The sequence below is a fragment of the Talpa occidentalis genome, unplaced genomic scaffold (genome assembly GCF_014898055.3).
Source record: "Talpa occidentalis isolate TD23 unplaced genomic scaffold, MPIMG_talOcc4v2.1 talOcc4.9, whole genome shotgun sequence".
Lineage (NCBI taxonomy): Eukaryota > Metazoa > Chordata > Mammalia > Eulipotyphla > Talpidae > Talpa > Talpa occidentalis.
Genome location: NW_023605305.1, coordinates 70,239,962 through 70,264,917, shown reverse-complemented (window position 1 = coordinate 70,264,917; position 24,956 = coordinate 70,239,962). Strand labels below are relative to the sequence as shown.

Here is a 24,956-nt window from a genome sequence, read left to right as displayed (position 1 = left end):
TAGAAAGGCTGAATTTTCACGAGCACTCCAGGGCAATTTTTATTTTTTGTTTTTTTTTTAAGATTTATATAGTGTGCTCTTTGTGTACCTGTTCCCACCACCCATTTAAGGTGTAAATTGCATACCAAAAAAAAAAAAAAATCACCCTTTTTAGGGTACACTTTTTTTTAGAGCTTGCATCCAGAACATTTCCATTACCCCCTCCATTACCCTGTGCCCTGCACTCTAGTTAACCCTGATCTGTTCAATAAACTTTTGTTTCTTTTTTACCGTGTGGTGTTAGAGCATATTACAAAGTGGCAAGTAAAGATATGACGTTGTATAAAATAAACTACATCTTAGTGAAAGAATGTGAAGGGCCATTTCACATACCCCTTTTAAGTATGCACTGAACAGTTAAGTTTTTCTGCTTTGAAGCAACTCCCTCACCCCAAAAAAAACAATATCCAAGACTGATAAAATCGACTCTATAACAAAGCAAGTACAAGGCCAAGTAACATAACCGCGAGCAAGAAGGGGTACACGCAGGGGAAAAAATGACACAGGTGAAATGACAAAGATGAGCCTGTGAGAAACACATTCAAAGTTCTAGAAGAAGCCAGGCTTTACTTATACTCAGCTTGACTGACCGAGAGCTCTGGGAGAGAAAGTGGAGGTGCCTGGGGCGTTCGCGAAAATCCTGTGAGGTCCGGTAGGCTCAGAGGCGGGGAGGCCTCAGCCGGCTGCCAGTCCCTCTACCTCCACCCCCCGGCAGTGTTCTCTCCTCTCTGCACCCGCGTGGGCCGGGACCACCCAGGTTCCGGGGGCGCAGACTTCCTTCTGGGGATGCTCTGACGCCCCCTGGGGCTTGCCGCGCGGCTCCGCACCGCCCCCTTTCTCGGCGCGTTTCCGAAGCTTTTTGAATCGCGCTTTCCTGATTCACAGGCGGAGGATGCAGGCTGCCGCAGTGTTTCTGAGCAGCTAATGTGTCCCAAGCACATGGTGTTGGAGATACAGCAGTGATGAGTACAAAGTCTTGGACCCCCTGTAGCTTTTATTCTTAAAAAAAAAAAAAGGGGGTGTCCAGGAAGACATAATAAACACAAGGTAATTTCAAGTCATATGCTTTGAGAAAAACAAAATTGGATTGTGCAAGAGTAACACTATCGAGAAAACAAAGGAAGGTTGTGCAAGGTTTTTGTTTTGTTTTGCTCTGTGTGTGTGTGTGTGTGTGTGTGTGTGTAGGGCTGTAGGAGAGGATACCCTGGGTGTGTGTGTGTGTGTGTGTGTGTGTGTGTGTGTGTGTGTAGGGCTGTAGGAGAGGATACCCTGGATGAGACCTTCAGGGAAGGAGCAGGGTCTGGCCAACAGGGACGCAGCCCTTGCTCTAGAGCTGTTTCTGGCCTTAACCCCTGAGGCCTCCGGAGGAGCCGGGGGTCTTCTTTGCCGTCGTCGCCGCAGAGCCGGGCGAGAGTGGGGCGGGGCGTGCCTGAGCTGACCGTGAATGCAGTCTGGCGCCTTGCTCCCCTCTTCTCAGGACGGCCGCGCAGCCGTCACGCCGCCGTCCTTCCCGGCCTCCGACTCCCACCCTCCCTCCCGGGAGAACCTTCTTCTGTTAAACGTGTCTGGCGGGTTAAGGATGGCTGAGGGGACCACGACGCTGGTGTAGGGGAAAAAAGGCGTTTTACTTTTAAACATCATTTGTTGTTTCAAGAAGAGCATCGAGGGGGCGTCACGGAGCCCCGGCGGGCCGCGCGGGCACCGTCTGTCTTTCCACGAGGGCGGAGGGCGGGGAGCGGGGAGAACAGCCATATCTCGGCTCAGCGCTTCGGCTCGCCGAGCCCCGCGCTGGGGCAGAGGCCGCGGGAGTGGGTCAGGCCCTCTTGGCCAGGGCCCGCGCGCCGGGAGGACCAGCTAGCGCCCGTCCGCTTCCTTCCGCCCACCCGGGTCAGAGAGAGCCGGACGCTAAGCCCCGACGGCGGGAGGCGTGGCTTCCCCGGCCCCGGCGGGCGATTCCACTCTCGCGCGCGAGAGGGACGCCAGGCTGACGCGAAGTTCCTCCCCCTCGAGAAGCCGCGAATGGGTGAGTCCGGAGCTGCGGGGCAACCGCCGCCTCTTCCGGTTCCGAGGGCAGCGGCGCCGGAAGTCAGGGCTAGGGCTGCGGGTCCCGGCTGGAGCCGGAGGCCTTCCGGGCCGGGCGGTGCGGTGGACTTACAGTTCGGCCGGGCCTTCTCCGAAGCACCCCGGCTGAGCCCCCGCACCATTCTGCCCTTGGGCTCGTTTTCTCCTCCGTCGTCGGTCTCGGGGCCCGGAGCTGGAGTCTCACAGACGCATACGACCCTGGAGGAGCCGCCTCTGCCAGGGAGCCGCTCAAACTCGGACGGCCCATCCTAGTGCGACCCGGCCGGCTCCGAGGTAATCTGCTGGCATGCAGGGGCCAGGCTGGGCATTTGAGCTTTTAAAGGACCAGTAGGAGTTTGCCAGTCATTTGCAGGCGAAACTCCCAGTAGGGGGCTGCTGTCCAAGGGGAAATTATGGACATAGTTTTGGTTAATGACAAAAGATTGGGCACTTCACATAGATCTGTGCAGTGACGTAAAGGAACTGGGTGATGTGATGGAATAACTGGTGTGAGACTGGGGCAGAGGGAACCATATGAAATACTGCGATGAAGAAGAGCTTCTCTGAAGACATGACATTTATATTGGACCCTAATAAAGGGCTAGCCATGGCAGATCTGGGGAGAGTGTTCCAGACAAGAGAACATCCATTGCAAAGGTCCTGAGGTAGAAATAAACTGGAACAGAAAGAAGACTAGTGTGGTTGGAGTGTATCCAGGGAGGGGAGAGTCAACTCTTTGGAGTTGACTCATGGAGCCAGGTAGGCCATTAAAAGAGAGGGTGGATTTTGTTGTTAATATAGTGGGGATCTAATTGGGTTTTAAGCAGAGGTGTGATGGAGAGGATGGAGAGTGAATAGAGGTGGGGAGTGCAAAAGTGTAAGCTGAATCAATGGAAGCTCTCCAGTTCTATCTTAAGCAACGGAGATTTTTTTATGATTAGCACAAACTTTCCTTTCCCTGTCTTGACCTAGAAGGGGCCCTTGTGTTTCAGGATGCTGAAGACTGGGACAAAACCCCCATCCATGTCTTGGTGAGGGATTTTCATTTTTCACTCCTGTCTCTTCCTGTCCACTCCTCAAGCTCAAGCACCCTAGCCCAAGGGCTAGGGAATGTACTGCTGTTTAATCAGCAAATGTTTCCTGAATACCCACTGCCAACCAGGCCCTGGATTGGGCACTGACAGAAGAAAGAATGGGGAGAGGGTAAGACTGACTCCAGCCCTGAGCAGATCAGAGGCTAGAATCGTGAACAGGTAGTAGCAATGCCCCAGTGCTGAGACTGTGCGTGGTCTGGGTACCTTTGACAGAGGTTTGTGAAGCAGAGAAGGAGGCAGGAGATTTCTTTGAGGAATTCCTGGGCACCTGATAATTAAACTGCATCTTTTATTTTCTGTGCAGAGAAATGCCGAGGTACTCTGGACTTAGGGACAGCTTATGCAGAGGAAACGACTATACAATTGCAATGGGCTTGTGTGTCAAACCTGACAGTGTTTATCGAAGGGATAACAGGATCTGATGTGTTGTTTTGAAGCAACCACCTTGGTGGATAATTTCACATGAGAATCATGAAATTTGTTAAACAAACTCACACCCTCACTCATCCTTATACCTGGCAAGGATGACCAACTGATTGAGGCTGGATCTCACCTTGGAAAGACTGAATTAACCTTTTGGGCTTTTTGGCTGGAATACATGCAAGCAGTTCTGTTTACCCAGTTCAACTAACTTTCAAATTTTTATTAAAATAATTACACTTCTGGGCCTCCCCGGTGGCACAGCAGTTGAGCGCTGGGTTGCAAAGCTGCCTGCAGCCTCTGCAGCGCTGGTTCGATCCCCGGCTGCTCCCCGGCCACCGGAGGAGGGTCTCACATAGCGCGCAGACCTCTCCTGCCGCCCGCTGCTCCCCTCAGCAGTGTACTTCGGTCCTTCTGCCTGCTCTGCTCCCCGCTCTGGCTCTGGTAATTCTCTCACCCTCCCGCACTTCTGACTGTACCCAGTGCTTGTATAAATAAATAAAAGTAAATCTTTAAAAAAAAATTCTTTAATAAAATAAAATAATTACACTTCTCAGTTCATTTTCAGTTTAATAAGTCCATGCAGGACCGTTTCTCCTTGGTATTGTTTTATGTTTTCCATTTCATCCCTATCCTTCTGAAACCCTCTGCTGTGTTTGGTGTATCTCCTTTTATTTGTGTGTGTCCTTGGTTGTTTGCCTATATATTTTTTTAAAGATTTATTTATTTATGCATACAAGAGCTGGGGTACTAGCCAGAGATGCGGAGATGAGAGGATTCACCAGAGACAGAGCGGGGAACAGAACAGGTCGACTGACTGAAATACACTGCTGAGGGGAGCAGCTGGCGCGACAGGAGAGGTCCATTGCTCCATGTGGGCTGCTCCCTGGCCGGCTGGGGATCGAACTTGTGCTGCAGAGTCTGCAGACCGCTTCCTAGTGCAGTGCTTAAACCCTTGAGCCACCGGGAGGTCCTGCTTGTATTTTTAATTTGCATAAATCGATTCTGCTGAGACTTCATTTTGCTTCTTTTCCCCTCTCACTATCATGTTTTGGGATCTTGTTGATGTTGCTGTGGGTATATGTAGAACATGGTTTCTAAATGCTATCAAGGCTTCCATTGATGCATCCCTCATATTTCCTTCGCAGTGATAAGACCCTGTAGACTGTGTCTCTTACTCCCTGCCATAACACACAGTGCTGGTATGAAAACCACGGTACTCATTTCTTTCCTCTGCTTTTTAGTACAATTTCCAGGTGCTGCGTTGAGCTTCCCTTTGAAAACTCTAGTATAATTATGTGGTATCTGAAAGGGTCAGATTTTTTGCCTTGGCAGGTCCCTCTTTCTTGAGCTGTGTTTATTTTTGGTATTTGCAGACTGTCTGATTTGCAGACTGTCTTGGCATACATTCCTTAGTGCTGCCATCTTTTCTAGTTGATCATCTCATAGGCTCTGTGATGAGTTTCCTGTGTCTTGTCATCACTAATCATTGCTGTACACTCATCCAACCACAAATACTTGCTGCTTTCCTTTCCTGGTGAACCAGTAGCTTGTTAAGTACTCCGTAATAGTACTATGGAGAGTTCTCCAGAAGAGTGCTAGGATGTGAAGGACTCTGGAGCCTGGAGCCAGACGGCTCTCTACTTCCTAGCTGCATGACTGTGGACAGTTTATTATTTAATATATCTATGTCTCATTTTCTCATCTGTAAATTGTGCCTAGTAATTGCACCTACTTCATGGTGTTTTTATAAGAATTAAATAAATTAGTTAATGCATGCAAAGTCATTGGAACACAGTGCCCTGCACAGAATAAGTACCTAGGAAATGTTGACTATTATAGCAGTAATAGTTAACAGTATTTCAGAACAAGTAACAGTATTTCAGAAACAAGTCCCTATTACTTTTCACCCATAATGGCTCATATCCAGTCATAGAATATGTTCAGGGGCGATGAAGGTGGGGCATGTTTTCTGGATACCATGATTACAAATTCCAGTGTGATAGCATCAGCCCTGAGGACAGAGGGTACATGTCCCTGTCACCTTCCCAGTCTGCTATAGGCTGGGCCCAGATGATGAGGCTAGGACTGACCATTCCTGATGAGAATGGAAGAGTCTGGGAGAATGTTGATGGTCGCCTTGGATACATGTTCCCTCTGTGATTCTGGGATGTTACCCTTCTTTGAGAGAGTGGACAACTGACTAGATATGAATGTTTGAGAGGGTCCTCTTACTTCAAATGCTATAGTTGGAGGGGTTGGAAGGGAAACAACTCTGTCACCAAAAATTCTGCAGATTTGTCCAGGTGTTCAGTGTCAAAGTCTACTCTGTAGCAGAGGGGAGCAGTGGCCCAGGGTGGCAGAAACTTAATTCCTACTCCTCAAAGGTGGGACAAGAAAAGTCAGTGCTATAATGAGGAGGGAAGGTTATTAGGACAAGAGATGGTTTAGTCTTGGGGGGAGGCAAGCCCTCAAACAGATCACTGTGCAGTGATCCAAACTGAAATGGGGGGAATGCAGAGTGAAATTGAGGAAGCCAAGTGGGAGCAGGCAGGGACAGCTGCTGAAGGAGATGACGTCTGCGTTAACTTGGAAAGGATGAGCCATCTTCTCAAGTAGTGGAGGAGGTGAGAGATAATGGATTGCACAGTAGGAGAAAGTGTACCATGAAGCAGGGCATGGAGCTGTGAAGAAGAGTTCTGGGTGACTGGACACCACTGCCCATCAGTGGGTGAGCGGCAGGGTGCATGAGGAGTAGGGGGAAAGGCCTGTCAGACCAACGTGATTGGCAGTTGTTCTTTGGGCTGCTTTCCCAAATACTGCCCATTCAGATACCACATTTGTGGCACCTCTCTTAATAGTACCTAAAAAACTACTTCCAGGACTCCCTAGTCATAGCACTAGTACCACAGCAGCCTGAGTTCCATCCCGGGCTAGGTTGCTGACACACATGGTGCAGCAGACCTCTCCTGTCTCACCTGCTGCTCCCCTCAGCAGTGTATTTCAGTCAATCTGCCTGTTCTACTCCCCATTCTCTGGTGAATCCTCTCATGCCCCAAATCTCTGGCCTGCAACCCAGTTCTTATATGCATAAATACATAAAAGTAAATCTTAAAAAAAAAGAAAACTGCTTCCCACTAACTGCAAGAAAGGTGGCTGTAGTGAATATACACAGGGTATGGATGGGTTTCTAGTTAGTATACCTGACTCTTGAACAACTTGAAGGTTAGGAACATAGACTCCTACACAGTTGAAAATCCTTGTATAACTTTTGACTCCCTAAAAACATAACTACTAATAGCCTGCCATTCACTGGAAGCTTTACTGATAACATAAGCAGTTGATTGACACATACACACACATGTATTTTTAAAATATACTTATATATCTTTTTTTTTAAAGATTTATTTATTTATGCATACAAGAACTGGGTTGTAGGCCACAGCGGGTAAGAGGGGGTGAGAGGATTCACCAGAGATAGTGGAGAGCAGAACAGGCAGATTGACTGAAATACACTGCTAAGAAGAGCAGTCTGCGAGATAGGAGAGGTCTGCTGTGCCATGTGGGTCAGCTCCCTGATTAGGGATTGAACTTATGCCACAGTGGCTGATGATAGCTTGATAGTGCTGTACTTAACCCCTGCACCACCAGGGAGGCCCAATGTTTTTGTTTTTATTTTCTTTTATTACTAGCATGTATTTTCTTGTTAACATTATTGTATGCTATATTCTTACAATAAACTAGAGAAAATGATATTAAGAAAATCATAAGAAAATACATTTATAGCACTCTGCTGGATTTACCAACACTATAAGCTTATGTGAGCTGTTTATAATAAAATCTATGTAAGTGGACTTACGCAGTTGGAACCCATGTTGCTCAAGGATCAGCTTTATTACCCCTGGGGGCTCTGTGCTGCCTGCTCTCTCTTCTGAGAGATGAACAAGGATTACAGAATGAAAATAGTTAAAACAAGGTAATTTTCTCACTATGATTGAAAAACCCATCCTCACGGCCTCCACGGCACACCCTGCCTGGGGAGGTGGGAGCTCAGCACAGATTGCTAAGCCCAGGAATTTCTGAGCATTGATCGATGATGGAAATGGTGAGGGCTATCCGGGAACCCTTCCCTGGCCCAGCTGGGGCCTGACACAACGTGTCTCCCCCCTTCTCCTCCCAGGCAGAGGCCAGCATGGAGCAGTGTGCCAGTGTGGAGAGAGAGGTGGACAAGGTCCTGCAGAAGTTCCTGACCTATGGGCAGCACTGTGAGCAAAGCCTGGAGGAGCTGCTGCACTATGTGGGCCAGCTGCGTGCTGAGCTGGCAAGTGCAGGTGGGTGTCCCCCCACTAGAGCCCCACACCTACATCCCTGTGGGCCTCAGAGAACCTGAGGCTACTCAGTGACAGAGTTCTAGAATAATAATTTGGAAGTTGGCACATGAATCCATCTGTCTGCTCAAAGGGGGGTAATGATAGCTTCTGAGCTATTTCAAAAAGCCCAACAGAAATCATTTGCCTGAGATTATTTTCATTTTCTTCTCAATTTGATCTTCTGTTTTGTATTTTTCAGACTTTTTTTTTAGATCATTTCAACTTACAAAAAGTTCCAAGATTAATTTAAAGAATTCATGTATACCTGCACCAGGATTCTCCAAATGCTAATATGTTGCCAGATCAGCTTTACTTTTTTTTTTTTTTTAAACATACTCTGGCCAGTTTTATTAAAGAAAAATTTTGCATGTTTACTTTTGTTCTGGAGTGCTTCTAATGATGTCAGCATCACCTACGTCAGCGATGGCCTGCATCAACGATGCACACTGTAGTATTTCCCACACGCTGTGCCCCATTCACTGTTGTTGCCACTGGAGGGATGGATGTGGGTTTTGGCCAGCATGGCATAGTATTCCACTTCAGATTTCCTCAAGCCTGGGCTGTTATTGGTGAGGATGACCAGTTTTGCTTTGCCTTGTCTTTTTATTTTCAGAATCTGCTTGTACCCCAGCACATGTACTCTCCACTTTTTATAACAAGTTGGAGACTAGAGTTGTTTGACTCTACAACCTTTTCATCTTCTTTTTGACCACCACCTTCCTGCCTTAAGTGTGGGATGGCCCCCAACCAAGAGCGGCTGCCAAGATGTCAGGGAGAGAGAAAGCTGTTTTGTATATTCTCTTACCTATTCTTACTGCCTTTTTTTTTTTTTTTTTTAGGATTTATTTATTTATGCATACAAGAGCTGGGTTATAGGCCAGAGATGCAGGGAGGTGAGAGGATTCACCAAAGACAGAATGGGGAACAGAACAGGCAGACAGACTGAAATACACTGCTAAGGGGGGCAGAGGGCAAGATAGGAGAGGTCTGCTTTGCCATGTGGGTTTTTCTCTGGTCGGCTGGGGATTGAACTCGTGCTGCAGAGGCTGCGGATTGCTTCATAGTGCGGTGCTTAACCCCTTGCACCACCAGGGAGGCTCTCTTGCTGCTTTTTAACCATTTGAAATTAAGTTATAGGTCTCACACCCCACTTGCTCCTAAATCTTCAGTTTTTTCCTAAGACTAAAGACATTCTTTTACATAAGTATGATATGTTATTAAAATTTAGATATTAACATTAATACAATTCTGTCATCTAATGAATAAAGCATATATTTCAATTTTGCCACTGTCTGATAGTTTTCATAAAGCATTGCAATTTATTTTCCAGACCAGGATCCAGTCCAAGATAAGCACTGAATTCAGTTTCTCAAATGGATCTTTCATTTTTTTTTTCTCTTGATCTGCAACCTTTCCTTCACCTACTTTGATCTTTCATGACTGACTTTTAAGGTTTAATTAAAGCTGCTGATTTTACAGGATATCTCTCAATGTAAATTTACCTTTTGCTTCCTCACCCATCATGTCTTGCATTTTGGACAGGAAGACTTCAGAAGTGATGCATCTCACTGTATCACATCAGAATGTAGTAGGGGTCATCTTGTTCTGTTATTGGTAACTTGATCACATGATTAAGATAGTATCTGACAAGTTCCTTCATTGTAAAGTTAATATTTCTTTAGAGTTAATAAGTAATTTGTGGGGAGATACTTTGAAACATATAAATGTTCTGCCTGTTATCAAACTTTAGCCCACTAGTTTTAGCTTCAATTAATGATTTCTTGCATGAATCAATTATCAATTAAAAGTGATTACAATGTGGGTGATTTCTTTTTTCTGCTCTGTCATTCCTAATAAATATCATTTGTTAGTTGGCATTCATTTATAATGAAGAACAACTGATTTACTTTCTCTTGATGGATTTGCCCATTCTGGACACTCCACGTAAGTGGAATCACACTAATATGCAGCCTTTTGTGTCTGGCTTCTCTCACTTGGCTTCATGTGTTCCAGGTGCATGTGGCAGCCCTTCATTCTATTTTCAGTGCCTGGTCCTATGGTAGCTTTTTTAATTCTTTTTTTTTTTAAAGATTTATTTATTTATGCATACAAGAACTGGGGTGTAAGCCACAGGTGTGGGGGGCGAGAGAATCCACCAGAGTGGGGAGCAGAACAGGCAGATCCACTGAAACCCTGCTGAGGGGAGCAGCGGGCAAGATAGGAGAGGTCTGCTACACCATGTGGACTGCTCCCTGGCTGGCAGGGGATCAGAACTCGTGCTGCAATGGCCTGCAACAGCCTGACAGCACTGTCTTTAACCCGTGCGCCACCAGGGAGGCCCTGTTTAACTTCTTGAGGAACTGGCAGGCTGTTTTGAAAAGCAGCTGCACTATTTTTCGTTTTCACTAGTGATGTAAAAAGGTTTGAGCTTCCCTATCCTCACTAACTCTTGTTGTTATTTTCTGTTTCTTTTATTATAGCCATCCTAATTGTTGTAAAGTGATATCTTAATGGTGGTTTTGCTTTGCATTTCCCCAGTGACTGATGATGTTGAGCATCTTTTCAGGTGCTTATTGGCCATTTATGTACCTTTGTTGGAGAATTTTTTGTTTAAATTCATTTTTTAAAGAAGATTTATTTTAGGGCCTCCCCAGTGATGCAGCAGGTTGAACGCAGTACTGTGAAGCTGTCCACAGCCTCTGCAGCGCCAGTTCAATTCCCGGCTGGCCAGGGAGATCCACACATGGCATGGCAGACCTTTCCTGTCTTGCCCGCTGCTCCCCTCAGCAGTGTATTTCGGTCCTTCTGCCTGTTCTGCTCCCTGCTCTGTTTCTAGTGAATTCTCTCACCCTCCCACACCTCTGGCCTAGACCCCAGTGCTTGTATAAATAAATAAATCTTTTTTTTAAAGATTTATTTATTTATGCATACAAGCACTGGGGTCTAGGCCAGAGGTGTGGTGGGTAAGAAAGAGGATTCAGTACAGATAGAGTGGGGAGCAGAACAGGTGGATCTACTGAAATATACTGCTGAGGGGAGCAACAGGTAAGACAGGAGAGGCCTCCTGCACCGTGTGGGTCAGCTCCCTGGCCGGGGATCGAACTGGAGCTGCAGTGGCTGCGGATAGCTTCATAGTGCTGAGATGTAACCCCTTGCGCCACCAGGAAGGTCCTGTTTAAATTCTTTATCCATTTTTATTTATTTTTTTTAAAGAATCATTTATTTATTTATACAAGCACTGGGTACAGTCAGAAGCGCGGGAGGGTGAGAGAATTCACCAGAGTCAGAGCAGGGAACAGTACAGGCCGACTGACGAGATACGCTACTGAGGGGAGCAGTGGGCGCGGCAGGAGAGGTCTGCGCTCCATGTGGGACCCTCGCTGGCGGCTGGGGATCGAACCGGCGCTGCAGAGGCAGCTTCGCAGCCCAGTGCCCAACCGCTGCGCCACCAGGGCAGGCCCTCTTTGTCCATTTTTAAAATTGTGTTCTTTTTATAGTTGATAATAGAACCTCATTAGATAAACATTTGCAAACATCTATTATGGCCCATCTTTTCATTTTCTTGATAGTATCCTTTGAAGCGTAGAAATTTTAAATATTGAATTCCATCTTTTTCTTTTGGTTGCTTGTAACTTTCATTGTCATATCTAAGAAACCATTGCCTAATCTATGACCATGAAGGTTTATACCTCTATTTTTTCTAGAAGTTTTGTAGTTTTGGCTCTCACAGTGGTGTCTTTTATCTGTTTGAATTAACTTTCATCATGTAAGGTTCAATTTCATTCTACTGCATTCAGTTGTCTTAGCACTGTTTGTTCCTATGTCCCTTTGACATGGCCCATCTTTATTATTGTTGTTGTTATTTTGGCACTGACTTTCTGGCTCAGTAAGTAAGCTATTCTCTGGAATCAGTAATTTCTGTTAGGAATCCTGGTTCTTTTGGTGGGCAATAATATTTGGAAATCATGATCAAGGGGCCTCCCTGGTGGCACAAGGGGTTAAGCACCGCACTCTGAAGCAATCTGCAGTCTCTGCAGCATGAGTTTGATCCCCGGCCAGCCAGGAAGCAACTCACATGGTGAAGCAGACCTCTCCTGATTCTCCTGCTGCTCCTCTCAGCAGTGTATTTCAATCAGTCTGCCTGTTCTGCTCCCCTCTCTGTCTCTCGTGAATCCTCTTACCCCGCCATATCTCTGGCCTGTACCCCAGCTATTGCATGCATGCATAAATAAATATATATTTTAAAAAATCATGATCTAGGTTGTTACTGGAGTGTCATTGTTTCTAGGATGTTTTAGGAGATGATCCATCTGTCTGTCTATCATCTGTCATCTATTGCAGACCATGAATTAATACTGATGCCACCAATTCCATTTCTAGATGGCAAGGTACTTCCTAGACTTTCCACATGTACACCTCTCTTTCTTTTCTCTACCAGTGAGAAACCTTACTCCCAACATCTGCTGTATATTTTCTTATCTGCTCAATTTCTGCTATAGTTAGAACATATTTTCAAAATTGCTATGCCTAGAATCACTGAGAAAAACAAAGTTATATAGTGGTTGTTACCTTTTTATTTTTTTTTTTAAAGATTTATTTATTTATGCATACATGAGCTGGGGTACAGGCCAGAGATGCCGGGGGGCGGGTTGCAGTGAGAGGATTCACCAGATACAGAGTGGGGAACAAAACAGGCAGATCGACTGAAATACACTGCTGAGGGGAGCAGCAGGCAAGGTGAGAGAGGTCTGCTTCGCCATGTGGGTTGCTCCCTGGCCTGCCAGGCTTCGAAGTTGTGCTGCAGAGGCTGCGGGTTGCTTCATAGTGCGGTGCTTAACCCCTTGCACCACCAGGGAGGCCCCACCTTTTTATTTTTTTAAAGAATGCATGCACATGGAAAAGATTTAAAGGTTAAGGTCAAAAACTTTATAGCAAAAGCGAGTATCCCTTTTACCCCTGATTCCCAGTTCCTGTGTGCCCTTTCCACAAGGTCATCCTTGAAATGGAAGGGCATTCTTAAGTGCCCTTCCAAGACAGTTTGTATGTATAAGCATCTATGCCCCCTCTTTTTATTAAACATGAAGGGTAGCATAAAGTATGTACTTTCTAGCACCTTGCTTTTCCCATACACAGTCTTGTCTTGGTGAATGTTCCGTATCAGTCCATAAGCTTCTGCCTCACCTTGCACCTGGTTGCTTAGCATTCTATGCTGTGCTTGTACCATGCTGTAATAAATGCCCAGGTTTCCTTGTTTTTGAAGGTATCTGTTAATTATATGCGGCAGAAAGTTTTGGGTTTTTTTTTTTTTTCTTGCTGATCTGAAATGCATTTACACTCTGTGACTTTGGTTAATCGATACTATGGATGCATTGTGTTTTCAGGAGACTGTCTTCTCAGATAGGAATTTGTTGAGCTAACAGTTGTCAGTGGGGTCTGTTGGGTTGATAAGTGGCATTAGTGTGCATTAGTGCTTGTTTTTTTTTTTTTTTTTTTTTAAGATTTGTTTATGCATACAAGAGCTGGGTTGTAGGGCAGAGGTATGGGAGAGTGAGAAGATTCACCAGAGACAGAGTGGGAAGCAGAACAGGCAGATTGACTGAAATGCATTGCTGAGGGGAGCAGCAGGCAAGACAAGAGAGGTCTGTTGTGCCATGAGGGTCAACTCCCTGGCTGGGGATCAAACTCATACGGCAGTGGCTGCCTATAGCTTCATAGCGCTGAGATTTAACCCCTTGTAACAACAGGGAGGCCCGGTTCAAGGTCTTCGTTACACATAGTATCTCACTCAAGATAGTAAGGGGCCATCTGGTGTTGTGGTAGGGACCATGGGCATTACATTGGTTACTTCTGGGTGACCTGGCAAGTTGCAGTCTCAGCTTTCTCAGCTAAAGGATAGGGTACCAACAGTCCTCTCTGTGTAATATGGTGGTGAAGATTAAATGGGCTGAAATAAAATACTTAATCCACAGTAAATGCAAATCGTTTTCATTTCACAGTAACCTACCAGGCCAGTGCTATCACCCCCATTTTATAGGTAAGAAGATAAAGACTAGGAAATGAACCAGTTGCCCCACTTGACCAGTTCCAAGTCATGCAGATAAAATGTGGCAGGACCTGGAACAGAAGCCGAGTCTTTCACTCCAGAGGGCAGGGCTGCTCCCCAGGGCTCAGGCTGGCATTTAGCATGAGGAAACAGAGACAAGGTCTGTGTCTGTTCTCTGTGCCTGATTCATTGCCAGTGTTCTTCTGCAGCCCTCCAGGGGACACCTCTCTCAGCCACCCTCTCCTTGGTGATGTCTCAGTGCTGTCGGAAGATCAAAGACACTGTGCAGAAACTGGCATCGGACCACAAGGACATTCACAGCAGTGTCTCCCGAGTGGGCAAAGCCATTGACAGGGTATGCATGTGGGCAGTCCCAGAGTGAGGGCGGGGCTCCCCTGGAGCTAACGTACAGGATCCCTCAGGAGAGCTGTGGGAGACATGAGCACCAAGTTACAGCACCCTGTCTCTCATCCTCATCAGAACTTTGACTCTGAGATTTGTGGTGTGGTCTCCGACGCGGTATGGGACTCTCGGGAGAAGCAGCAGCAGATCCTGCAGATGGCCATTGTGGAGCACCTGTACCAGCAGGGCATGCTCAGCGTGGCAGAGGAGCTGTGCCAGGTAAGGGGTGCTGTGGGGAGGAGGTCTGCCCACTCTGCTTTCCACTTGATAGCTTTCATTTTAGGTTCCTGTTAGTCCTTATTTTAAAAATATTTTATTGACGTAAAAATGGTTTACAATATTATATAGGCTTCAGGTGTAACCCTGTTATATTTACCTCATTTCATGGCTCTAAATCAAGTTCTTTACCTCCCAGAAGTGATGGCTGGGGAAGGGAGGGCAAGAAGAGGAAGACAGGAAAAGAGAACAAGTGAGGAGGTGGGAAGACAGGGAACAGTAAACCACTGTGAAGTCTCAGAAGGCAAGTGTCGAAGGTCAGAGATTGCTAGAGACTCATCCCTGCTGCAGAGGGTATCTTGTTTCTTTTTGTGCATAAGCCCTTGGAGGGGAACTTGCCATCTAGTTATAAACTTTGCAGAATTGCAGGCCCACACGTATCACCTTGTTAATTCCTCTGTCTTCTGCTTCTTGGCTGCTATTCCCATCCTGGGGCCCAGTTTATCCCCACCTTTGCATATACCCATGAAGCTGAACATGGGGCTAGGGCTGCCCTTCCTCCTCACATCCCCAGGGCTGCTGCTACACTGATAGGTCAGGCCACTGGCTGGTTGTTGGGCCTGGGAACATTTCCTCCTCCATCTTCTGATTGAACAGCTCTAAGAGGCTGCGACATCCTGGGTCCTGACTCAGCCTCTCAGCTCCTACAGCCTACAGGGCCCTGAGCCTCCTAGCCCTGCTATTCTTCAAGTATATTTTAGAAAGGAAGTCAGACCCCCTTCTATAAATAAAATGTGTCTCTAAAAATATATACCATAACAAGTGAAGTCATTAATTTCTAGCTAGTTATTCATTTCTAGTCAGCTAAGGTTCTGAGTTGAGACTTGCTACCTCTCCTTAAAAAGAAAGATCAATGATGGGCCTCTCTTGGTGGTGCAGCCGTTGAGCGCTGGGCTGCCTAGCTGCCCGCAGCCTCAGCAGTGCCGGTTCAATCCCCGGCCGCCGGCAAGGGTTCCACATGGCGCGCAGACCTTCCCTGCCGCCTGCTGCTCCCCTCAGCAGTGTATTTCGTCAGTCTGCCTGCTCTGTTCCCTGCTTTGGCTCTGGTGAATCCTCTCACCCTCCCGCGCTTCTGACTGAACCCAGTGCTTGTATAAATAAATAAATAAATCTTTTAAAAAAAGAAAAAGAAAGATCAGTGAAATGACAGTAGCACTTGTCAGGTATTAAAAACTTACCGGCAGTACAAATACAGCTACTTTGGGGGCCTCCCGGGTGGCGCAAGGGAGTAAATGCACTATGAAGCAATCCGCAGCCTCTGCAGCACGAGCTCGATCCCCGGCCAGCCGGGGAGCAACCCACATGGTGAGGCAGACCTCTCCTGTCTCACCTGCTGCTCCCCTCCGCAGTGTATTTCAGTCGGTCTGCCTGTTCTGTTCCCCACTCTGTCTGGTGAATCCTGTCTGGTGAATCCTCTCACCCCCCCATATCTCTGGCCTGTACCCCAGCTGCTGTATGCACAAATAAATAAATCTTTAAAAAAAAAAGAAATAAAGCTACTTTCTCTTCATGTAACTGGGAAGATTGAAAAGGAGTAATGTTATCACTTGCTGCTCCACGTGGGCTGTTCCCTGGGGGTAGGGCTGAGTTGTGGTCTACCTTTGGGAGGCCAGCATGTAGCAGTCAGCTTCCCAGAACTGAAATGGGAACAAGAAACCATAGCTCCTCTGCACACAAACCCCCACCCCCAGCCTATGGTTGGCAAATGAGGTTTTATTATGTGCAGAGCAGAAAATTTTGGAAACAGTCCTCCAATGGTGGGATCGGCCTCTTCCCACAGGAGTCCACCCTCAACGTGGATTTGGATTTCAAGCAGCCTTTCCTGGAGCTGAATCGAATCCTGGAAGCTCTGCATGAGCAGGACCTGGGGCCAGCGTTGGAGTAAGTTGGCCCTGCTTGCCCCATAGAATCACTGCTGCCTTTGCTGCTCAAGGCACTGGGCTTGTCTTCACCTTACCCAAAGTATGTGACACACCTCCAGCTCTGTCTTCCAGGCTCCAGCCTTGTCTTCTGGACCTCCCAGAGGCTTCTGGAGTCCATCTCTCAGTTCTGTTCTGCCAGCTGCACATTAAACTGGCCCTTTCTCCCCAGATGGGCCATCTCCCACAGGCAGCGCCTGCTGGAGCTCAACAGCTCCCTGGAGTTCAAGCTGCACCGACTACACTTCATCCGCCTTCTGGCAGGTGGCTCTGAGAAGCAGCTGGAGGCCCTCAGCTATGCCCGGCACTTCCAGCCCTTTGCACGGCTGCACCAGCGGGGTAGGTGCTCAGGCTGCAGCACGGGTCAGCGTGAGTGGGATAGTCGTGCTGCACATTACCAGTGCCCTTCCCCAACTCCACTCTTTCACCTCTCCTTCATTGTCTTAAAGGGAAGCTCCAAACTCAGGGTTCTCAGCTGCCTCTGCCCTTCCTCCCAGCTTCATCTCAGACTTCCTCCTGCCTGACACATGCCATGTGCCATACCCCCACTCAGCACCCTGCACCTGTGCCCTGAGGCTACCCTGCCTCGGCAGTACACCAGCCTCTCCCACCTAGAACCCTGCTGAGAACCCAGCTGGTTTCTTAAGACTCCCTCTTCACCTCAGGAGCTCTTGCCAGAGTTCTCTTCATTCACTCAGGATTTCCAACCCCAGTCTTGGGAGTCTCACCTGCCAGATGGTCACCACTCATAACCACCCCTGCAGCTAGTGACTTTTTTAATTCCACTCACATTTCTTCACATATCATTTGGAAATAAGCATCATGAACACCAAGCAACATTACCAAATTTTAGCCGTGTATCTTCTGAAAACTTTAACAAGAGAGATTAGCTCGTGTTGCAGAACATGGGTGCCTACCTGAGATTCACTTCTTGGGTGCCCTTTCAAGGATAAAAAGAACTGAAATTCCTCCCTCCCTGGTGCCTACCCTTGTTCCAAGCAGCCCCAAGAGCCTACCCTCCTATTGGATTCTCTGGAAAACCAGTTTTGCCCGAGGGCATTTCAGTCCTAGGGATCTGGGAGCCACTCTGGTTGCCCTGCAGCTGCCACAGTGTGGGGCAAGGCCCCTAAGCCTGGTCCCCTTGTCTTGCAGAGATCCAGGTGATGATGGGCAGCCTGGTGTACCTCCGGCTGGGCTTGGAGAAGTCACCCTACTGCCACCTCCTGGATAATAGCCATTGGGCGGAGATCTGTGAGACCTTTACCCGGGATGCTTGTTCCCTGCTGGGGCTTTCTGTGGAGTCACCCCTCAGTGTCAGGTACAGCCAGCTGGGGGAGGGGCACAAATGGGAGGGGTAAGAGAGAAACACAATTCACTGAGGCCCTGCCTGTGTGCCAGAGATTGTGCTTGGTGCCTTCACAGACCTAAACTGCAAGTAGTAAGTCATTTTTCCAAATAAAAATCACCTCTCTTCTTACTGTTGGAGAAACTGAGATTAGGAAGAGTTGAGGCCTGAGGTCACCATGAGGTCAATGACAGGGTCAAAGTTCCCATTTTGTAAGGTCTCTGGAATGAGGTCCCTGCCTCCCCTGCACTTCACCCCTGGATTATCACAAGACCCTCCAGTACCACTGCCCCGCAAGGAGATGGGTGAAGGGCTCAGTAAATGGCCTCAAGAATTTTCACTTGGAAGGCTCTGTTCCAGAAGTATTCTCCTGTGACTTCACTGTGACCCGAGGGGTCATTGTGTTATCCTCATTTCATAAATGAGAATGATCTTGTCTAGGATACCCAACACAGCCACACAAGCCATAGTGCGTAGCATCACAGTGCGTTTATTTAGACTGATTGTAGACTCTCCTGCCCTATCCGAGTGATGGACTCTACCCTCTAGTTTGTTACCATGGATGTCGTTTCAGTGGAGCGGTGTTCCCAGCAGGGCAGGTACCATCACACCTTAGTTCTCTTGTACAGGCCCGACCTACACATTGAAGCTATTTAGCCCGTTGACTCCCCATCCCAACCCCAATCATGAGGTCTGAATCCCCCAATTTCTAATTGCTGTAACTGATAACCAGACATAGAGCTATATTATGACTGCAGAGTGGTGTACATGGGTAGGCTGGGGTTGCTTCAAACTGATCATTGTCCCCATCTTTTCAATGGTTTAGATAAGCGGGTATCTGCCCTCTGGATCTTATCTTTCCTGTGGGTTCTCAAATTTGGGGTGCCATGTAGTTGGACACACATAACTACATGTGGCACTTTATAAGCTACCCTGAATTTTTTTCAAGGTTTGATTTAAACCCTATGCCACTTTAGAACCCAGTCCTGAGTCACAAGACTCAGAATGTTGGTCCTTTTGTCTGGTTTTTTTTTTGGTCTGGACCACTCTAGCCCATGCTCTTTGTTCTGTTGCAGCTTCGCCTCTGGCTGTGTGGCGCTGCCTGTGCTGATGAACATCAAAGCAGTGATCGAGCAGAGGCAGTGCACGGGGGTGTGGAGTCACAAGGATGAACTGCCGGTGAGTCTCAGCTGGGGCAGGAGTGGGCAGAAGGCACTGGGGAGGACGGTGGGGACGATGGTGGGGACAGGAACGGGATTCACCCTTTTCCCGGCCTCTCCAGATTGAGATAGAACTCGGCATGAAGTGCTGGTACCACTCGGTCTTTGCGTGCCCCATCCTCCGCCAGCAGACATCCGATTCCAACCCTCCCATCAAGCTCATTTGTGGCCATGTGATCTCAAGAGATGCACTCAACAAGCTCATTAATGGAGGAAAGTAAGTTACCCATGCTTGGCTCCATCCTGGCCTGGCCATCCTGCTGGCCCAGCCCTGAGACCCAATTCCCCCTCTTTGCAGGCTGAAGTGTCCCTACTGCCCTATGGAGCAAAACCCAGCAGATGGCAAACGCCTCATATTCTGATCCCAGCCTCGAAGGAACTTTGGTTTTGAGGGGTTTTCACCCATGATCCTTGGCCATCTCAGTGAGGATGGCTGGTTTCAGTGGACTGTAGTTCATTTCAGAGCGGCAAACTTGAGGAGTGCCACCATGGCCAGAAGCTGGAAGGATATGAGCCAACCTGCCCTAGGCAGCTGGCTCCCTGGCTGTAAGAAGCTGGCTTCTCTAGTCCTGCTGTGTCCGTTTATATTTGCTGTAAGTATCGACCAACATAGAAGCAAGGACTTGCCACCAGCAGCAGATGTCTTCCCATCCCTGCCTCAGCCAGGTCCCACTGCCATGCCAGCATCATGTCCGCCTCCTGCTGTATGGCCTCACCAATGTATGTATCTGTTTCCTACTGTAAATAGTCTAGGTTAGAATTGAATGCCACTGTTTTATAACTTGGAGCAAATATACTAACCTGCCTTTAGCTTCACTGGCAAAGAATTTCACATGCATATGTGCCCACTGCAGAGAGGTGCCAGGCATGGCCTGGCTGCTGCTGCTGGTTAGAACAGAAGCAGCCATGGTGCCCAGTCAGGAAGAACCCAGCCCGCATCTGATGGGGAGAAAATCCTGTAATATGTTGGGCCCTGTGCAAGGTGCTTTTACACATTCATAAATACAGCTCATTACCTCTTCATTTGAAATTGGTATGGAGGGTTGAGGAACATGAATTGTATAGCCAAGCATCAGGCTTGTAAAAGAGAGTGCTTGGTGGTTAAACCAGATCTGACCCTCAAGCCCAATCTAGGTTTTTTCTCCATGGTGCCTGAGCTTGGTGGCTGTGTGCGCTGAGTCAGGGGTGGGTGTGGGAGGGTTCTGAAAAGCTGGAAGGCACCTTAAATGTAAAATGCCTGAAAGGATTGGGCTCTCAGGGCCTGTGATGCCACACAGGAGAGATGGCCTATAGTTTTGTACTTAGCTTCATGTTCCTATTTAAAATGTACTATGTGGGTGGGTAAACTGCTTCCGTAGCTTCCCAGTGGCATTTATGGCTCCTGGGGAAAGAAATGATGAATGGGGGTGTCCCAACATAGGGGGTACAGGCTTCTGTGCAGCTGAATCTAAGCTTGGCCGCCTTATCCTGCAGCACCCACTGACTCTGGAAGTGGGAGTCGAAAGCTTGGGGGTGGGCAGCCTAGAGTCAGTTCCTGGCTTGAGTCTAACACCTGCCCAGGGCAGCCCAGCATAGCAGTGAATACTTGTAAAATCCTTGGGGTTCCCTGGTAAGAAAGGCTGCTTCCCCTCTTATTGCTCACCATCTCCTCAGCCCTACCACCAGCTGCTGCTCAAGAAAACACCCACAGACTCACCACATTTTAGTCTTAGCATTTACTTCCCCCACACCACATTGTTGGAACTGTCTTCATTGAAGCTCAAAGGGAAACAGCCCTGGAGAAGATGCTGGCTTTTCCTTCATGAAATAGCTGCCTGGGAAGAATATGTGCCTCTGGGGACGGGGGAGATGCTGCGAGTGTGGGCAGCAGGACAGCAGGCTGGTTTCCCAACAGCTTCCGGAGCATGTGCCCAGGTTGCTGCCTAAGTCCTTCACATGGGTGGGGGCAGAGCCTGCACTTCCTCCAGGCACTCGTCATAGGCCTCCTGGTACTCCTCATGGGGCTTGACCATTATCACGCAGGTGGGGCGTTTGGAGCCTGCTGCTGCCCCCAGGTCCTGCAGAGAAGGGCAGAGAAGAGCAAAGGGCTGTTTGGGAAAATCACTGCACAACCTACATGCCAGGGAGTTCCAGACCGTTAATCCAGTGGCTTAAATACAGCCCACAAGTGTGCTATCCGGTCATTCCATTTCAGAATATTAATTGTCATTTAAATGTAGCAAACTTTCAAGCCACAGTCCAGCAACACTGGGCCTACATTCCCAAATGGCAGCTCTGCAAAGTCTCCAGTCTAGTGGGGGTGCCCCCTTGGGCAGGGCTTATGCTCTCCTGCTCCCTGCTGGCCCCTAAACCCTGTGCCCCAGGCCTGGCCCCTGATAAAGATAAAACAAAAGGGCAGCTTTAGGCCCCTAAGACACCCCCACACCCCGAGCACCACACCCACCCAACAGGACTAACATAGGTACAGTGTCAAAAGCATATCCACATAGGTGTTTTTCATTCTCAGAGGAATGGAGTCCCAGTTTACAAAAAGGAAACCGAAGTGCATAAAGGTCCGAAGCGCGCCTGAAGTCTGGCCAGGCCTGTCTCAACTCCAAAGCCCATGCCCCATTCCTCCATGGCCTGCTGCTGCAGACCAGGACCCAGACCCCTCCAGTGCTGACCAAGATCAGGGGCTCCTGTGCTCCTTACCGTCTTAGAGGGGATATAGACATAGGGCAAATTGCGGTCCTCACACATGACTGGGAGATGGCAGTATACCTCCACTGGCAATGTGTCTCCTGCCAAAACCATGATCCTGAAATGAGAGAACCCACTATAATTTCTAGTTTGCTCATTCCTCCTTTCAGTTAAGTAAGTCTCTGGGCTGGGCCTGCAGGGGTTAAAAATGGCTCCCAGCTATCAAGAAGCCCAACTATTAATGTGGGTCTCCCAACCTCTGAAAGTGCAATTTGTGTTGGTGAGTACATTCCTCTGGGAAGGTGATTTCTATTTCCTGGCAATAATTAAATGCCACCAAGTGTGACAAGTAGTATCGTGCTGAGACAGATGCAGTGCACGGATGCCAAATTTTTGGAGAATCAGGAGGTGACACATGAACAGAAAATTGAATGGTGACGTCTGTGGAGGGGCTGGGGGCAAGGAAAGCAATTAAGGCTGAGATAATCGAATAATCAGAAATGGTAGCAAACACATGGGCTGGCCAGGTGGGTGTCTGGGGTGGCTCTGGAATACAGACTGGGGCCTGAGGAAGACAATAAAGCCAGAGAGGGACCATACCCAAGGGCCTTGAGTGTCAGGCTAAGATGCAGGGCTCAGTGGCAGAAGGGTCAGGGAACCAATGAAGGCTTGACAGATTCCTTAGGGGTCCTGGCTGGGCTGGCAAGGTATCAAAGGCAAGGGCCTCAAGAGCCCTGAAGACACAGAACGAAGAGTCTGTTGTGGGGATGAGGGCTGTGGTGTGTGACAGGCAAACAAAGGAAAGAGCTTTTGGTTCAAAGCACTGCTTCGCCTTACTCCCAAATCTATTCTCTCCAGCCGTGGCCCTCTCTTTTCCAAGCTCCAAACCCATATAACCATCTGCCTATTAGCAGTTCTCCTGAGGAGAGGGGGCACTTCAAAAATTTGCCTGAAACCAAACTTTAGATCTTCTTACACAAATTGGCCCCATCCACTGTTCACTCAGTGAGTGGGCTCTCTAATCTACTCAGCTGAATCCATACCTCTTCACACTCCATGTACGAAAGTCTTCTCAGATGCATCAACTATATTTTTTTTAAAGATCTGACTTATTTATGCACACAAGAGCTGGGGTGTAGGCCAGAGATGTGGCGGGGGTGGGGGGTCACCAGGGACAGAGTGGGGAGCAGAACAGGTGGATCTACTGAAATACATGGCTGAGGGGAACAGCAGGTGAGTCAGGAGAGGTCTGCTGCACCATGTGGGTCAGCTTCCTGGCCAGGGGCTGAACTCATGCTGCAGTGGCTGGGGATAGCTTCATAGTGCTGAGACTTAACCCCTTGCACCACTGCTGCCATCGTTAACTTAATCAAAATTGCCTTTGCATCTATTCTAGACTACAGAGGCTCCCATCTCACCATCCCTAAGTCCACTTGTGTGCCTCTGATCCTTTCTTAAATTGCCAGGAGAATCTTAATTATGTCATTCCCTGGCTTTACCCCTCAATGGTCTTTCAAAGCTCTGAGTATAAAAACTAAACTTACTATGGCTGACAGAGTCTCATGAGAAAGTATCATCTAGCCCACTCCACCAAACTAATCCTGATTATCTTCAGATCTCAGCTACTGGCAACTAGGTGAGACTCCTCACTGAGCATCAAATCCCTCCAGCATTATCTCTTGAGCACCTACAGTGTGCCACACATTTCTGTAGAGAAAGCAGTGAGTCTTCAACCTGTTCTCAAACTGTTTTCTGTCTGGCGTGAATGGAAGATACAGGGGATGTTACAAATACACTTCAGATGCTAATAAACCTCAGAAAAGAAAGATGGAGGGTAATGAGCTCCTCACTTCACTCTTCTTATCAATCACAACTTGTAACTGTGTGGTTGTCTGATCAATGTCATTGTCTCCCCACAGCGCAGTGCCTGAAAACGAGTAAACACCCATAAGCAGTCGCTGAGTGACTGCAGCTGGGGTCTACCCTTAAGGGAGCCGGCTTATAACATTCGCATCCCCTGGAATCCACTTGCCCGTGGTGTCCCTTTGAGCTCGTGTAAGTCATGGGCCGGCATCTATTCTGGAGGGAATTCATCGATTACTTGATCATTTTCTATATACCCGAGTCGGAGCACTTGTACCGACTTAGCAGTAGGGATACTGTTCGCTACTGTTGAGAAATGCAAAATTCGGCGCGGTGGGGTTCTTACCCTTTCTCGCCTTTGTTGATAAACTTCTGAACCTCCTTCACCCCGCGCCGAATCTGCTTCTGCTTCACGGCTGCAACCACATTAGATTCAGCCGGGGGGCCCTGGCCCGCCACCCGCGCGCCCACCCGGCCACCGCGGCGCCCGCCGCACCTTTCTTGATGCATTTGTAGAGCTTCCGCGTGAGGCGGCGAGAAGCCAGGGGCTGCGCGATGGGGTTCAGATTCACCAGTAGCTCGTGGTAAGTGCGCTCCCCTCCACAAGCCTCCGCCGGAGGCTCCGGCCCGTCGGGATCGGCCTTTATCTTGGTCATCGCAGCTGCCGCGACTGCGGAGCCTCCAGGGAGCGAAACCACGCGGGCCGGAACTCGGAGTCACTTCCGGGTCGCGCGGCCCGGAGGCGGGCGGGCGCCCTGCTCAGCCAGCCGGGGACGAGCGCTCCGTCTCGGCCCGCGGAAGAGCGGCGGCTCGGCCGTGGGGCGGGGCCTCGCCTCTGAGGGGCGGGGCGGGGCGGGGCCGGTCAGGGACGGAGCTCGAGGTGCCCAGACGCGACGCGGGGAATCGGCGGCGAGGGGCGGAGCCCTAAGGCGGGCCTGGGGAAGGCGGGAGGGGCAGAGGCGCGGGTTCGGGCCGGTCGGGGCGCTCGGCGTCCCAGGTACCGGGAGCCCGCGGAGGCGGCGGTGCCTGTGGACGCGCGACCACCGCTTACTGACCTGAGGCTCCCCAACGCGGAGGGTCGGTGCTCCGAGAAGACTCGCAGGACAGCCTGGTGTGATTTCAAACTCCATTAGAAGCCAGCCCTGGGGTCCGGGTTCTGAGCTGGTCCCGGTTGGTGAGCCCTAGGTGCCAAAGTTGAAGTAACGCCTGACACGGCTGAAGATTT

The 24,956-nt window shown here is 48.7% G+C and overlaps 2 protein-coding genes across 3 annotated transcripts; one reads left to right on the top strand and one right to left on the bottom strand.

Moving 5' to 3' along the window:
* The first annotated feature begins 2,356 nt into the window (after window positions 1-2,356).
* On the top strand, window positions 2,357-20,367 carry RMND5B (required for meiotic nuclear division 5 homolog B). Of its 2 annotated transcripts, none has more exons than XM_037498483.2 (10): window positions 2,357-2,394; window positions 7,795-7,945; window positions 14,237-14,382; window positions 14,508-14,648; window positions 16,486-16,586; window positions 16,797-16,963; window positions 17,777-17,942; window positions 19,046-19,148; window positions 19,252-19,406; window positions 19,488-20,367. In XM_037498483.2, exons 2-10 carry the CDS (start codon window positions 7,807-7,809, stop codon window positions 19,549-19,551), a joined length of 1,182 nt encoding a protein of 393 aa, XP_037354380.1. In that variant the 5' UTR covers window positions 2,357-2,394; window positions 7,795-7,806; the 3' UTR covers window positions 19,552-20,367. The 2 variants fall into 2 exon arrangements, with proteins under 2 accessions (XP_037354380.1, XP_037354381.1); XM_037498484.2 differs by lacking the exon at window positions 2,357-2,394 and adding an exon at window positions 5,568-6,241.
* Window positions 20,368-20,724: 357 nt separating this feature from the next.
* Window positions 20,725-24,459, bottom strand: NHP2 (NHP2 ribonucleoprotein). Its single transcript, XM_037498485.2, has 4 exons — window positions 24,228-24,459; window positions 24,078-24,147; window positions 21,881-21,986; window positions 20,725-21,246 (listed from the first exon to the last, which is right to left on the bottom strand). Exons 1-4 carry the CDS (start codon window positions 24,385-24,387, stop codon window positions 21,121-21,123), a joined length of 462 nt encoding a protein of 153 aa, XP_037354382.1. The 5' UTR covers window positions 24,388-24,459; the 3' UTR covers window positions 20,725-21,120.
* Window positions 24,460-24,956: the final 497 nt, after the last annotated feature.

What these genes read in the sequence shown, in the direction of transcription:
- RMND5B (XM_037498483.2), top strand. Translation starts at nt 7,807, where the DNA reads ATGGAGCAGTGTGCCAGTGTGGAGAGAGAGGTGGACAAGGTCCTGCAG. An exon ending in TGCTGAGCTGGCAAGTGCAG is followed by an intron (nt 7,946 to 14,236) that starts GTGGGTGTCCCC and finishes GTTCTTCTGCAG; the next exon opens with CCCTCCAGGGGACACCTCTC. An exon ending in AAGCTCATTAATGGAGGAAA is followed by an intron (nt 19,407 to 19,487) that starts GTAAGTTACCCA and finishes CCCTCTTTGCAG; the next exon opens with GCTGAAGTGTCCCTACTGCC.
- NHP2 (XM_037498485.2), bottom strand. Translation starts at nt 24,387, where the DNA reads ATGACCAAGATAAAGGCCGATCCCGACGGGCCGGAGCCTCCGGCGGAG. An exon ending in CTACAAATGCATCAAGAAAG is followed by an intron (nt 24,148 to 24,227) that starts GTGCGGCGGGCG and finishes ATGTGGTTGCAG; the next exon opens with CCGTGAAGCAGAAGCAGATT. An exon ending in ATCAACAAAGGCGAGAAAGG is followed by an intron (nt 21,987 to 24,077) that starts GTAAGAACCCCA and finishes CTCTCATTTCAG; the next exon opens with GATCATGGTTTTGGCAGGAG.